Source organism: Barbus barbus (assembly GCF_936440315.1).
Source record: "Barbus barbus genome assembly, chromosome: 26".
Classification (NCBI taxonomy): Eukaryota; Metazoa; Chordata; class Actinopteri; order Cypriniformes; family Cyprinidae; genus Barbus; species Barbus barbus.
The window spans coordinates 13,896,390-13,910,889 of record NC_136754.1 but is presented as its reverse complement, the minus strand read 5'-3'; the positions used below and the strand labels follow the sequence as shown (position 1 = coordinate 13,910,889).

The 14,500-nt window shown below is 36.3% G+C and overlaps 3 protein-coding genes across 4 annotated transcripts; 1 reads left to right on the top strand and 2 right to left on the bottom strand.

The window, feature by feature from the left end:
- Positions 1-14: 14 nt before the first annotated feature.
- rpl7 (ribosomal protein L7) lies at positions 15-3,593 on the bottom strand. Its single transcript, XM_079379986.1, has 7 exons — positions 3,264-3,593; positions 2,586-2,688; positions 2,320-2,486; positions 1,984-2,121; positions 1,072-1,181; positions 749-966; positions 15-255 (listed from the first exon to the last, which is right to left on the bottom strand). The coding sequence occupies exons 1-6, from the start codon at positions 3,275-3,277 to the stop codon at positions 758-760; spliced, it is 741 nt and encodes a 246-aa protein (XP_079236112.1). The 5' UTR covers positions 3,278-3,593; the 3' UTR covers positions 15-255; positions 749-757.
- rdh10b (retinol dehydrogenase 10b) lies at positions 3,371-6,221 on the top strand. Of its 2 annotated transcripts, none has more exons than XM_079379982.1 (6): positions 3,371-4,061; positions 4,690-4,925; positions 5,017-5,115; positions 5,199-5,344; positions 5,445-5,576; positions 5,658-6,221. In XM_079379982.1, exons 1-6 carry the CDS (start codon positions 3,788-3,790, stop codon positions 5,779-5,781), a joined length of 1,011 nt encoding a protein of 336 aa, XP_079236108.1. In that variant the 5' UTR covers positions 3,371-3,787; the 3' UTR covers positions 5,782-6,221. The 2 variants fall into 2 exon arrangements, with proteins under 2 accessions (XP_079236108.1, XP_079236107.1); XM_079379981.1 differs by having other exon boundaries at positions 3,371-4,073.
- Positions 6,222-10,035: 3,814 nt separating this feature from the next.
- Positions 10,036-14,486, bottom strand: LOC306845518 (ubiquitin-conjugating enzyme E2 W-like). The gene is made up of 6 exons (XM_079378380.1): positions 14,248-14,486; positions 13,612-13,703; positions 12,655-12,757; positions 12,415-12,570; positions 12,257-12,332; positions 10,036-12,133 (listed from the first exon to the last, which is right to left on the bottom strand). The coding sequence occupies exons 1-6, from the start codon at positions 14,260-14,262 to the stop codon at positions 12,120-12,122; spliced, it is 456 nt and encodes a 151-aa protein (XP_079234506.1). The 5' UTR covers positions 14,263-14,486; the 3' UTR covers positions 10,036-12,119.
- Between the last annotated feature and the right edge of the window lie 14 nt (positions 14,487-14,500).

The following is a 14,500-nucleotide window of genomic DNA, read 5'->3' as shown; positions in this document are numbered from 1 at the left end:
TTAAAACATCAGTAGACCTCCAATCTCATCCTTACATGGTTTAAAGGTGAGACGCTTCATTAGATGTGATGAGGGCACATAGATGCAGCATCTTTTCAATGCGGTTGAGACTTCAGACACATGCTTTACAGTATATCATATTAGCAGGCTAAAGTGGCACACAATAAAGAGATGCCAAGAAATAAAGTTCAAAACCAGTGTTTGTGTAAATGATTTTATTTTCTCACAGAACAACAGCAGAAATGTTCTAAAAACCTGTAAGAGAGAAAAAAAAAAAATAGTAAATTAACAGTTTGACTTGAGAAGGGCAGTTAGCCGCAAGTACAAAGATTTTTTCCCCGACACTTCCTTTATAAATGGGTCTAATTCTCAACAGGCCTTAAGAGGATATTCAAACCTCTGTAAATCTGCACAATTTCAGAGCCCCCCTCTACTATGTGGTTAACCAGTAAAATTATGAACAACATGACTAGCACACAAGTAACAACTAAAGACAGTTTTATAGATTAATAAACAATAAACAGCTTACATACAGCACATAGTACACAGTATGCAAATGAACAAAGTACTATAACTCTACTACAGTTAATTTTACTTGATTAATTGTAGCACATCATTTAGATTATGTAATAACACTTTCTACAATCTACTAATAACCTGAATCACGCACACATTTCCGATATGGTCTGCAAGAACAAGCTGAATGCAAATTAAACTAAATGTCAGACTTCTGAGGGCAGGTGCTCACCTAATGGTCTTAGTTCATCCTCCTGACGAGTCTGTTGATCTGGTCCTCCCTGTTTCCTGCATCACCACCCTCAACAAAGTGGGTGGTCTTCTTGTTCATGCCACCACGAGGGGAGGACAGTTTGAATGGCCAGAGGAAGTTGTTTGCATACTTGAAGTTCTTTCCAACAGTGTAGATCTCATGGATGAGATCCTCAACGCAGATGATTCCGCAACGACCTGGAGAGATACAAATTATGTGGCTAAATCTTAAAGAAAAAAAACACACACACTACTACTGTAATACCTAATGTTCAATCAGGGTGTGCAGTGGCTTGTCCTTACCAAGGGACTTCTCGATAAGGGAGTTGTCTGTCAGTGGAATGCGCTGCTTCCTGATCTTGCCATATCCACGCTTGTAGATGAGCTCACGCACAGATTTAAGGTTGGGGTAACTGAAAACAAAAGCAATATGGAATTTCAGCAAGCATAGAAAATGATTCTTCCATTGAACACAATAACAGGTGACAGAGCACCAAATGTTGCACTTTATCAGAAATCTTCTGAAGCCACACAACAGATCCGTGCAAGAAACTAGAAATGTATTTAACTTCTGATACCTTTGGTGGGTCACTTTTGATCTGACGTTAAAGTCAAATGTTTGTGTCACACTGACAAAAAGCACTAATTTTTTAATCTAAAAGCCAGAGTTCCCATTCACTTCTTGTATTAAAATAAGAACAGCCAGTAAGTTCTTCAACTTTTCCATTCAATGGGAAAAAAGGATTACATTGGTTTGGAGTAACATGAAGATGAGCACATTAAAAACTTTAATTTTTGAGCATAATTTAAAATTAGGGGTTAGCTAAAGTAGTCTCATGCTAGCCAGTTATTTGACCCAAAACACAGTAAAAGTGTACAAATTTCACAATATTACTATATAAAATGCATGTTATTTTAAAATGCATTTTATTCCAGTGATGGCAAATTACTCTAGTCTTGAGTATAACATGATCCTTCAGAAATCACTTTTATTATGTTGATATGGTTCTCAAACATTTATCAATGTTGAAAACAGTTGTGCTGCTCAACATTTGTGAAATCTGACCGCCAACCATCCTTGCTGGGTAACTATTAATTTCTTAACTTTGACCCCAAACTTTCAAGCAGTATTGTACCTTTAACCATAAGACAGCTGTAAATACACCATGGACATTCACAATTGATACATTCTCAACCCAAAACTTATTTACGTACCCCCAGGCAATGTAGGGCTCTGCAATTCGGAGCATGTTGATGGAGGCCTTGTTAAGTTTCACAAAGACACCGTTGAAGATCTGCCGGAGACGGAGCAGCTGAAGCACCTTGCGGACTTTGGGGCTGACACCATTGATACTGAGGACGAACAAGGTATTTCATCAACAACTTTCAAAAGAGAGTTTCATGAAGATAAATACTTGGTGGTGGTTTCAGAGGATTTGGCTTATTTTCAAGAGGAATCACCACGGTCGATAAGACGGGGAAAAAAGAGCAACATCATTAACCACATCAGGTGACATCTGCCTGCAGCATGGCAGATAAACACAAACTTACCCTCTGATCCTGACAACAAAAGCCAGTTTGGGCTCAGCTGGGACGTAGAAGTTGCCTGCCTTGCGAGCCATCCTGCTCATGCGGATTTCACGCCTGTACATCTGCCTGTATTCTTTATGGTAAGCTTCAGCTCTCTTGAAGATGAGCTTCCTGGTGACTTTGCGGGCCTATGGACACGAGAAGAGATGCATGCTCAATTTTGGCTCTACACTGATGCTTTTCAAATAGATTTTGACCTCTCTTTGGATAAAGTCTGAACCACTAACCTTCTTGTCAGCTGCCGCCTTCTTCTGACGGACAGCCTTGATGGCAGCAAACCGCTGTCGCCTCTTCAAGAGGCTTTCAGGGACTGAGGGAACCTTCTTCTTTCTGATGAGAAACCAAAAAGTTGCACATTTGTCATTTTCTTGGTATCCACATTAGGCCTGCAGACCAGGCTATAATGACAACTGTCACATTTAAAAGTACAACTACTCTCTACGTATAAACTACACAACCCAGATTTATATTATAAACAGTATTTAACATAACCTTTGACTACTAGGCTACTTGTATTAATAGGGACAGTACTGGCGTGTAGCATAGCATCATGTTTTTGCCTCTAGTCAGCAGTCAGCTAATGACAGTAAGTCAATGTTGACACGAACAAGAGTATTTCACAGCCTAACACCATATTTTGGTATTTACGTACAGAAATGCTGAGTCTGACACGTTTTAATGTTATTACATGAACTGTTTTTTCACACGTTGCTGAGGCGATTCAATCCAGGCAGACTACACCACATTCACTTCAAATGTATTGATTCATCATTCCCCGCTGCTCCCAATTTTCCAATCATAATGCTTAAATATACACATATTGCTCACTTAGGTTCCAAACAATATCGTATGAGCAATATTACATCCGATGGAAAAGGATTTAAATAGCACGGTATCCAACTTACGTTTCACCCGCCATTATCCCCACAGTAAAAGAGGCTTCTGCGCATGCGCGGTGGCGTCTTATAAGCGAGGTCCTTCAGACTTCCGGTTGTGTATGAGGTCTCCAGGTGTATTGCCTGCATTTTAAAAATAAAGGGTGTAATAATTATTTTGCTTCTAAGAGACTTTCTAGTTGCGCTAAAATTTTATCCTCTGAATTCATTATGTTGAGATGTAGATAGGCTGGAAACCGTGCATTAGATATGACTCACGCGCTATGACTGCTTTGCATAGCAGGCGGACTCAAGCACGCGTGGAAAGTTATGTCAAGTTAGTTCGGTCATATTTAAAGAGCTGGCGAGCCACAAAAATACACTGTTATGGGCAGAATTCATCCTGTCGTGAGGGGATCCAGATTTTATTCAAGCCTCGACAGGGTGTTTTGAGCACATTTGCGGTTTGATTTCTTTCTTTGCTGTTGTTATTGAAAGTCGCTGTAACGTAATTAGTTTAGTTTGGCGAGTGGAAACAGAGCCACGCGTACATTATGAATATCGTAACTGAATTATTCGTGGTTACTTTTAAAATAATATGGTCGTTCGTTCAGGCCGGTGCTAAATGGTTTATTCCTCCACGGGAGAAGAGTGTGGAGGGCCAAGTGTGTGTTATTACCGGTGCTGGAAGCGGTCTCGGGCGACTCTTTGCGCAGGAGTTTGCCCGGAGACGAGCGACCCTCGTGCTGTGGGACATCAACCGAGAGAGTAACGAAGACACCGCGGAGATGGTGCGTGAAATCTACCGAGAAACGAAGCCCTCCGCTGGTGAGCTTAATAGTAAATGACCCTTTCCACCTATTTTTAGTGTTTCACAAGTGTTTCGTTTTATTTTATTATTATTTTGTTGGTAATGATGTACAATCAACTTCTTATGTAGCAATACATTTGTTAAAGTTAGTTAATAAAATGCATTTTGTTCATTGTTAGTTCATGTTAGCTCAGGTCCATTAAATAACTAAAGAACTTTTGATTTCAGTAATGTATTAGTAAAATGAATTTTTTAGAAGAATTGTTCATTTTTTCCCCCTGTTAACTAATACAATTAATTAAACCTTATTTGAAAATGTTAACCGTATATATTTTTTCTTCCTTAACCCATTAATCCCATTTTTTAAAGTAAACACGTGTGTACTCCCTAGTTAACCCAAGACTTTGTGTTTTATTAATGATAACTGATGGGAATTTAAAGATATTTCTTCAGTTGGTCAGTTAAGACCCTATAAATAGTAAGTTAATAACTTTGTAAGAATTTAGTGGTTTTATTTTTAGTTGACAACTGTGTTAAATACATCAGCAACCCATCAGACCCTTTAAAATCAAAAATGCAATTATTACTGGGATTAAATGGGTAAAAACGTGCAATACTCTTTATGTAATCTTTTTCTTTTTAAAGGGCCTTCAGATAGTGTTCAAGAGTTGCCTGTGTTCCAGCCGAAAGTTTACACGTATGTTTGCGACGTCAGTAAACGTGAGAGTGTGTATTCGACCGCAGAGAAGGTGCGCAAAGAGGTGGGCAACATCGACCTGTTGATCAATAATGCTGGAGTTGTGTCAGGACATCATCTTCTCGAGTGCCCTGATGAGCTTATCGAGAGGACTATGATGGTCAACTGCCATGCTCACTTCTGGGTCAGTATATGGCGTAAATCAACACCATTCACCAGTCTTCTCTTTTCACATCTTGTTCATCTTCTGATTGTGTATATGTTTATATTCACAGACTGCAAAGGCTTTCCTTCCCAAGATGCTTGAGCTGAATCACGGACACATTGTAACTGTGGCTAGCTCACTGGGCTTGTTCACCACTGCTGGTGTGGAGGTAAGAAACTCTCACTTTTTCCTTCTATCTAGTACAGTGTACCACAGTATGTAACAAAGGCACCTTTCTTCTTTTCATTGTAGGACTATTGTGCAAGCAAGTTTGGAGCCATAGGCTTCCATGAGTCTTTGAGCCATGAATTGAAAGCAGCTGATAAGGATGGAATAAAGATGACTCTTGTCTGTCCTTTTTTAGTTGACACTGGCATGTTCAATGGCTGCAAAATTAGGTTTGTGGTATTTACTGCACATCCTTAATTTAATTCTGATGGCAAGTTATGTTCTAATTTTGATTAATTTAATTGTTCTCTTACTTCTCTTTTCAAACAGGAAAGAAATGGCACCATTGTTTCCACCGCTAAAGCCAGAGTACTGTGTCAAGCAGGCCATGAGAGCCATACTAACAGACCAACCAATGATCTGCACGCCACGAGTCATGTACATGGTCACCTTCATGAAAACGTAAGTGAATATGTCATAACTTGAATAGTCTTGTTTTATTTAATATATTTATAATGGTCTTAAATCTCTCATATTTTGCAGTGTTCTGCCATTTGATGCCATTGTGTGCATGTACAGATTTATCGGGGCTGATAAATGCATGTACCCCTTTCTGGCTCAACGCAAGGAGTCCACGAACAACAATGAATCAAAGACTGGAATCTAACTGGTTCTGACTGAGCAACGCTGCTAAATTCTGTGTTAGTTCCTCTGGAACGCTGAAAGCTGTACATTGAATTTTTTTCAGATGACATTTTGCTGTCAAATTTGAGGTTGCAATAATTTCAAATGTAGAACACTATGTAGCGATTAGCTTTAATTATGAAATGCTGTGTGTTACTGTAAGTTTGCTTAAGGCCTGTCACCTATTTATATGTATTCAGATTTTATTTGTCGAGTATTGTTGCTTTCCTCTCAACATTCCAAGATTTTGACACTTTAGAGGTTTTATCCTCCTAATAACACTATGAAATGCACTATGTAATGAAAGGGTTTCCTCTTGTTGCCTTTGTGGTCTTGATGATTTGGGATAACACCAATGATTAAAGCAAAAGATTAGCAGAAATTGCCACAGGTGCTTATTATTGAATAAACAACCTTTAAACTAATCATGTACAGTTTCCTTAATGCTAAGTGATGGCAAAGATTATTTGTTTTCTGTTTAAAAGTTCTATTTTTTTTGAGGCATGGCACATTTCCAAACAAGGTGGAGGTTAAATCCTTGCTTAAAATCCATAATTTTCCCCACTTTGAATGGTAGATCCCATTTCTTTATGCAAAGCATTTAACAGCTAGTAAACAGCTCTAACCTCTGAATATATGCCTTGTTAATAAATTATCTTTGAGATCAGTTGAAAGCACAAGGCAGTAAAAATAAGTTTTATGAATATTATACATTTACTTTCAACCAGGGGCGGACTGGCCATCTGGAGCACCGGAAGTTTTCCCGGTGGGCCGTTGTACAATGTGGGCCGGCTCTTGCGTAATATATATAAAAAATGGATTATTAGTAAATGTACATATATCCTTCCATTGGCCCAGACGAAGGGCCCGTGCGGCCAACTTCATTCAAAAATTGTAATATAGCGTGCTCCGGCTCAGTGCAGCGGCTCAAAAGCGCTCGTCAATGTCAAAATGTTTGAAACAGCCAATCAGAGTGTAGAAGGCGGGATTTACTGTTCTGAGACGCTGCGCGCGACTTGAATGCGAGTTGAGGTAAGATGTAAGCAGCTGAACATGACGAGAGACAATTCAGCAATATTTGCCAACCGTTTAGTTAAACGACAGACATTAATTTTCAGGAATGCAAACTACTACTGGCCTTTTCAAATTTCTCAGATTTTAATGCCATTATTCGAATCGTTATAATGTAAGCTACATAATACAGCAGTTTTCAGCAAGTCTTAATGTAAATCTGCTTTCTTCCGTGATTTCACGTGTTAATCTAAAAAATCATTCTCAATCAACACTGTAAATCTGAAGACTTTTGCTTTTGAGTGCTGTGCATAGGAAAGTGATTTATATTATAGGCCTATATAAAAATATAATTTGCTTATTAATTCACATGCATTAGCCTATTTTATATACACACTGGTGGTTAAGTTTGAAATAATTAAGGCTTTTTATTTATTTATTCATTTGAAAGAAGATTGAATTTATTTGATCAGAAATATTACACTTAAAATAGTGGTTTTCTATTTAGGATGTTTTAAAATGTAATTTTAAAACATGAATTTAATTTATTTTTTAAAAGCTGAATTTTCAGCATCATTACTCCAGTGTCCCTTCAGAAATCATTCTAATGCTGCCTAATTTGCTGCTTTTATTGTCAGTTATTATTTGTGATCAATTATTAATAATGGTTTTATTATTGGTATAATGGTTCTCAGTTAAAGAACAGCATTTATTTGAAATATAAGTACTTTGTAATAAGTGTAAATATCTTTACTGCCACTTAAATAAATTTAATCAAAGTCACTTTTTGTATTCTATAATCTTTGATTAATTCAACATTGTTGAAGAAAAATATTAATTTATATTTTTTAATCTTACCCAAGACTGAATGGTATCACATTTTCCACCAAAAAATTAAGCAGCACAAGAGTTTACAACATTCATAATAATCAGAAATGTTTCTTGAGCAGCAAATCAGCATATTAGAATGATTTCTGAAGGATCATGTGACTCTGAAGACTGGAGTAATGATGCTAAAAATACAGCTTTGATCACAGGAATCAATCATATTTTACTATATATTCACATAGAAGACACCTATTTTAAATTGTAGCATTATATATTTCACAGTACTGTTTACTGTATTTTTCATCATCAAAATAATTTGTATACTCTTTTTCCACAATTGGAGCGCTATTCCTTGAAATAATAGATGTCTTTCAAAAGGACAAATACTGTATATGACCAATAGAAAGGTACCATAAAAACAGTCCACATTCTGCACTATTCAAGTGTTCTAGACAATACCGGAGCATCGTGTCATATGGACTGATAATATTGGTATTTAACTTTAGTGACATTAAACTGTCCCTTGTAAAAATTCTTTAAAATTATTTACTATTTGTCATACACCAGAAAAGACCAATTATAATGTCAAGAATATGCCACTCATTTATGTTGTGGTGTGGTGTGTTGCGGACCGGGTTTGGTGGGCCGTTCTGTGCCAAAAAGTCCAGGGCCACTTTTTGGCCCCAGTCCACCCCTGCTTTCAACTACATAAACTGAATAGTCAGGTGAGGATATGAGATGTGTATAAAATACATCTGAAAATATTATGTAACTGAACATGCTTGAAAAGTTTTAACAGAATGATAGGGCTTCTTAGGGAAAGGACGAGGCTTGTTTTTAATGTGCAATTTCTGGGAAAATTAACGCAGAGAAAACATTACTGAAAAAAGAGAATTAAATAAATGAATAAATGCTGATTTAAATCTATATCTGTTCATTAATTACAATATTTGTTTACAATGTTATTCATTTTATGTACACGTCATTTATGCCCCTCTAATTGTCCTATCACCTACACTTTAAAATGAATGTATTGTATGAAGTAGAGGATGTGACTGCATTATGTAAAGCCTGATATGCAGAGTCTTTCCCTGCCCACTCACTTGCGGAAATACCAGTGACTGTAGGAGAGAAATATCAGGCATATTTATCAATGGAGTGATAAAATGAGGGAATCACATTCAAATGCCATAAAACAGATTATAAATACAAATGCTTGTTCCTGGCCAGAGGGAAAATGGGATTCCTCTCAATAGTCTGATAGTCAAATCAGGAATGGGCTCACAGTCGAGTTCGGCCTTTAATCCATACCTTTGCGGTGCTCTGCATTACATATATATGTTTATATACAATATATGTATATATACAAGTGTTGAAATCATCAAAATGACATCTATGTAATCTTACTTCAGACAGATCATTAAGAAAGCAGCCAGTGTTACTCATGGCACTGCCTTACAAAAACCCAACAGTTCATACACTGACAGCTCAGTGAATAAAAGCCAACAAGTGACGCCTGTCTGTGGATTAGATAACTCCACTTTCAGCCTAAATACCAGCAAACAATAAAGAGCCCCTTGTACAAACTCAAAAAGTATGCAGCATATTCCTCATTAGAGATGACAGCATAAAAGAAAGAACGGTTGATGTGTAGCAGCCCATTGTAAGGTGTTTGTGATGTGCTTTCACTGGAATCTGTAGTATCAGTTATTAATTATGCACTGACAATTATTTTGCTTCACCAAGAATTGCTTTGAGAGAGACTGTAGTTTACATTTGGCAAGTTATATATCTGAACCTCTATCAATTATACATTCTATAGCTCTTTATATACAGCGGGTAATTTTACCAAACAACTTATTTTCTTAGTTTCAGCTATGTTTTGTAATCATCAAATTACTAAACTTGAACTTTTCTGCACATTTTTATATTTGCAGATTGTTTTATCAAAAGGAAAAACTAAATTCCCGTTTATATCAGAGTCATTGCGTCATTGCCCTGTTATCTCAGTAATGTTGGTTTGGTAACTCAATTACAATGAGCCAAGAAAAGCCCACAGCTTTCCTGCGTGCGGCTCCCCCAAATCTAGACCCTCTGACTAATAGGTGTAGCCTTGGCCTGTTAACTTCCTTGAAAATGAACAGGCATGAGATTACTGATACAGTCAATCCCATTCCCTTTACCAGGAAATGACACCCACTCCCACACCATGCTCATTTGGATGGTCCCATTACATTGCCGTAACGGTGATGTCACAGACACATTTCAAGAGAACACATATCCTATGAGGAAGATCCAACGGCATTCATACTCCAGTGGATTTCCGTCTGACGGAGGAGAAAATTCCAATGATTGTATTATTCATCAGTCAGAGGACTTTGAAATCACATCAGTATAAACATTCCAGACTACTTTTTTTATAATATGTCTCACTGCTATTCATTTTCAATAGATGATTCACTGAGAAAACTTACATCTAGACAGTTATACACACTGTAAAAATAATAAGACTCATTCTTGATGACTAGTTTCCCCCTGCTGACGCCTTGTAACTACTGTTACAGCGTCTTGTATCATTCTTCACAATTTTATAATAATAAGAAAATAGTTATCTGGAATAACCTATAGTCTTTCCAGTTACTCATTCGGGCTCTAATTTTACTGGCCTCCATTTCTCATTCAAAACAATATAATACACAAAAATACATGGTAAAATGTGCTAAAATTACACTATTACTATGCTATTACCATTTAACGGTTTAACCTTAATACTAATACCTTAATACTGTTAACATATTAAATGTTCTGATACCATTTTTTACAAATATTATATAGTATTATTGTTCTAACAGAAATTGACCTAGCACCAAGATTTAAACTACCATTCAAACATGTTTTCTTTCATTCAGCAAACATTTCATTAAATTGTTCAAAAGTGACTTACATTGTAACTTTCTATACAACGGAAAATGAATGAATCACAGCTTTCACAAACATTAAGCAGCACAACTGTTCTCAACATTAAAAATAAGTTGCCTGAGCAACAAATCAGCATATTAGAATGATTTCTGAAGGATCATGTGACACTGAAGACTGGAGTAATGATGCTGAAAATACAGCTTTGCCATCACAGGAATAAATTGATATATTTAAACGTATTAAAACAGAAAACGGTTATTTTAAATTGTAATAATTTTTCACAATATCAGTTTTTACTGTACTTTTTAATCAAATAAATGCAGCCTTGCATGAAAAAAACCCAACCCTAAACCTATGAACAGTAGTTTAGTTCAGTAGTTTGTTACTATGCCTGCAACAAACATGAATGTGAATGTAGCATATCTATTTACATTACTGTGCTTCCCTCTAGTGGACAGATCAGCATTCAATCACAAACTTGCATTAATGGTGGTGTGTGTAATTGACATAACAGACTTATATAAAACACACTGTTTGTATACCACCAGAGTCCTACAGCTTTGAGGATAACGTCATAACTCAAACAATATTTGAAGCCACACAATATACATTTATAAAGTAGTCTAATTGAAATACATGACAGCATTTCAAAATATATTACTTTAATAAGAACATGTCTTTTAAATAAAGTTAAATAAAGTTTTAACAAAACAATGAAGACAAATTTTACTTTTTCTAATGCTAATGGCATGGAAAAGTCATCGTTTTACAAGAACCTTTCCCAGCACAGTAGGATAAATCATGAAATCAAACATACAATTTTAATATTACTAGATCGAGCTTTACATAAAAGAAAAAGTGATTATGCGTAAAGTTATCTCTTGTTTTAACTACACAAAATGTCTATCTATAAAACCAGTGCTTGAATCCTAACCCATAAAACATTTGTGTAATTCCAAATGCCCTTTAAGATCATGTCATATGATCTACACCCTGCATCAAATCTGTACACATCCGTAAATATGACATTTATCAGAATAGTACTATACACCACACCCAACTACAATATTCAACTTAAAATGGCTTACGTTTTAAAAGAAACTATGGTTTTAAAATATACAGCTAAAATATATGTAAAAATGTGCCCTGTTCGAATTTCAAAGTGCATAACCAAGCAAGGATAGACATCTGTCTCTGCTTTTGATGATTGATCCATTATAGTAGCTGGTTTTCTGATTTGCACTGACTTTCCTTTTATTCCAAACCCACATTGAAGTAATTATTGCACAATCGGTGCAAACCTTTAGAGGCTTATGAAAGAAAACAATACAATGTAAATCAAACATAAAAAAAAAAAGCTCCACATCTTGCTTCCATCACAATATACTTGCCGGGTGGGTTACATTCCTGCAGTTTTAAAGCACTTTTTCCAGTCAGCAGAAGTATACGCCTAAATAAATCACCATTCCAGGGTCTGCTGGTTCAGTCTTAACCCAAAGACTGTATTATAAAGTACTTGATGTACTCGGAAAAGTCTGTTTATATATCAAAATGGTGGAGATACTAGCATGTATCATCTGAAAAACAAAAGAAAAAGATGTGAATTTAGCATGCAGAGAGAGCAAAGCAAACAAAGTGATTTGAACTTTGGTCAGTAAAATACTTTGCTTGAAAATAAGTTTTATAGAAGATACACTCACCATGATACCACCACTTGGTTTTCTTTGGATTCTTATTACATGTCTTTACATAAAAGGAGTTATCCGGAGGACGTCGCTGAAAAGCAAAGAGTTCATTAGACAACCGTAATAAATTAATTTCATAAACCTTCCCCAATTTGGTTAAAGCTTAATTTTACCTTTTCTTTGCAGCTTGAGAGCATGCTAATAATGCTTAAACAAACAGATTGCACAGACAGAGCTGGTGACCAGTCCTCCGTTAAAATAGATAAACAGATGTGACCGTTGCTATAGACGTGCGGATGGACGGGTACATTCTCTCCAGTGAACATTACCTGGAAACAACATATTTTAACAACAAGCATTCAGCTTTTTCACACAGACAAAAAAAAACCTATTTGAAAAGATTCACAGTTTACCTGAGGTGAATCAAAAGGATATCGACTACTGAATTTGAAGAGGAGCTGAAACTTCTCTCCTTCATAGAGAGTACCTGGAGCACCTTCCATATCTATAAACCACCTGGACAAACATAAAAGTGTGTGTATATAAGAGTACAATAATTGATGCCTTGCTTATTTACCCATTCAGTACAGAAACTTAAATAGTTTAAAGTTAGTTTGCCCAGAAATGAAAACTATTCCCCTTCATGCCGTTCTAAATCCATCCATCTGGAGACTATCGTTCACTTAAAAATACTATTGAAGCTATTTTAATGAAACCTGGGCATTTCTGTCCCCTCCACTCAAAGTCCATTCGGCCAATATTTAATGATTTTAAAGGCTTATAAAAACATGCATGTAATGCAAATATATTTAATAATTTGTTTACTACTTTTTAAGTGTTCTATGTATGTGTCAATATTTATATGTGAATTATAAAAGCGATCATGTCTATTCAAAAGACTTTTACAATCTCTTTATAAACTTTTTTTCTAGTAAAAGTTTTGGTTACATGGACAGAAATCTCTCAGGTTTCATTAAAATATATCTTCATTTGTGTTTCAAAGATGAATTGAAGTCTCATAAGTTTGCAATGACATTAGAGTGAGTAAATGAAACTAAATCGGAGGAAGATAATCCTGGGCGTAAACGGGCAGAGTTTAAGATGATTACATTTTTGGAGAAGTCCACATACTTCACACTTCTGTCATTTTCACTGGAAGATCCAGTTGACATGCTGGTTAAACATTATGAGGTAAAAACATTTGAAAAATAAAGCATGAATGAATTGTTCCCAAATAAATCTATTACATGTGCTTAGAAAATACATGCATTTTCATGTCATGCCAGCTTTAAGGAAAGAGTTGTCAAAATATATCCCAGCCTCAGCTGTGGACTGCTCGATCTTGCATCTTTACACATCTCACAACTTACTCCGTGATTGTGTCCTGCACACTTCTCTCATTAAGTGTCATTCCAGGAGGTGGATCGCTTTGCAATGCCAACAATTCCTTTTGTAATCGCTTCTGAAAAGTGAAAATAACTTGATTTAAGGGATAACTCAAAGTAAAAACAGGACAGCTCTCATTACATCATTCTAAACCACTAATTCATCATTTTAATACAAAGTGTATACTTTTAAATTTAATTAAATCCCATTGTCCGAAAAGTACTGGAAAAATACAACTAGCAAACAGACTGCTAACAGCGAGCTAGTCAAACAAACGAGTTGCGTTGCTATAGAAGCTAGCGATTAAACACCATTATTTACAGCTTCAGAAGAAATCTACTACACAATTCCAGTTTCACATCTCTTTATAAGTATCTTCTTCCACCGCCACAACAGTATGTGATGTGACAGCACAGAGTTTGCTGGGCTGTCAGACTGACTGAACGTTAGCTTACAAAGTAAACAAATGTGTGTACAAATGAAACAGCTGACTGTCCTGGGTTCAGATTAGCACTGGCAGGGACACTGGACGAAATCCGGTACATGTCACAGCTATGTGTGAAAACGTATTTATAATGTTATTCGAAAATAGTTGCTTGTGTTTGTAGGAAGACACTCACCTGCATAGACGCCATGATGGAAAGCCCCTGTAGAGAGGCGATTGGCCGGATGACGTCTGATCAGGGGTTTTCACGGAACCGCAATGCAACAACATAAACAGTTTGCAACAATGTTTACGGGGAGGAACTACAGGTGAACATGCTAACATCCACTTATATTAGCCGAGGTACTCTAAAAATCCTCTTTTTACGTAAGAAAATACAAAACCATTGTATTGGAACGCTAACTAAACTGAATTAGGCATCATTTAAA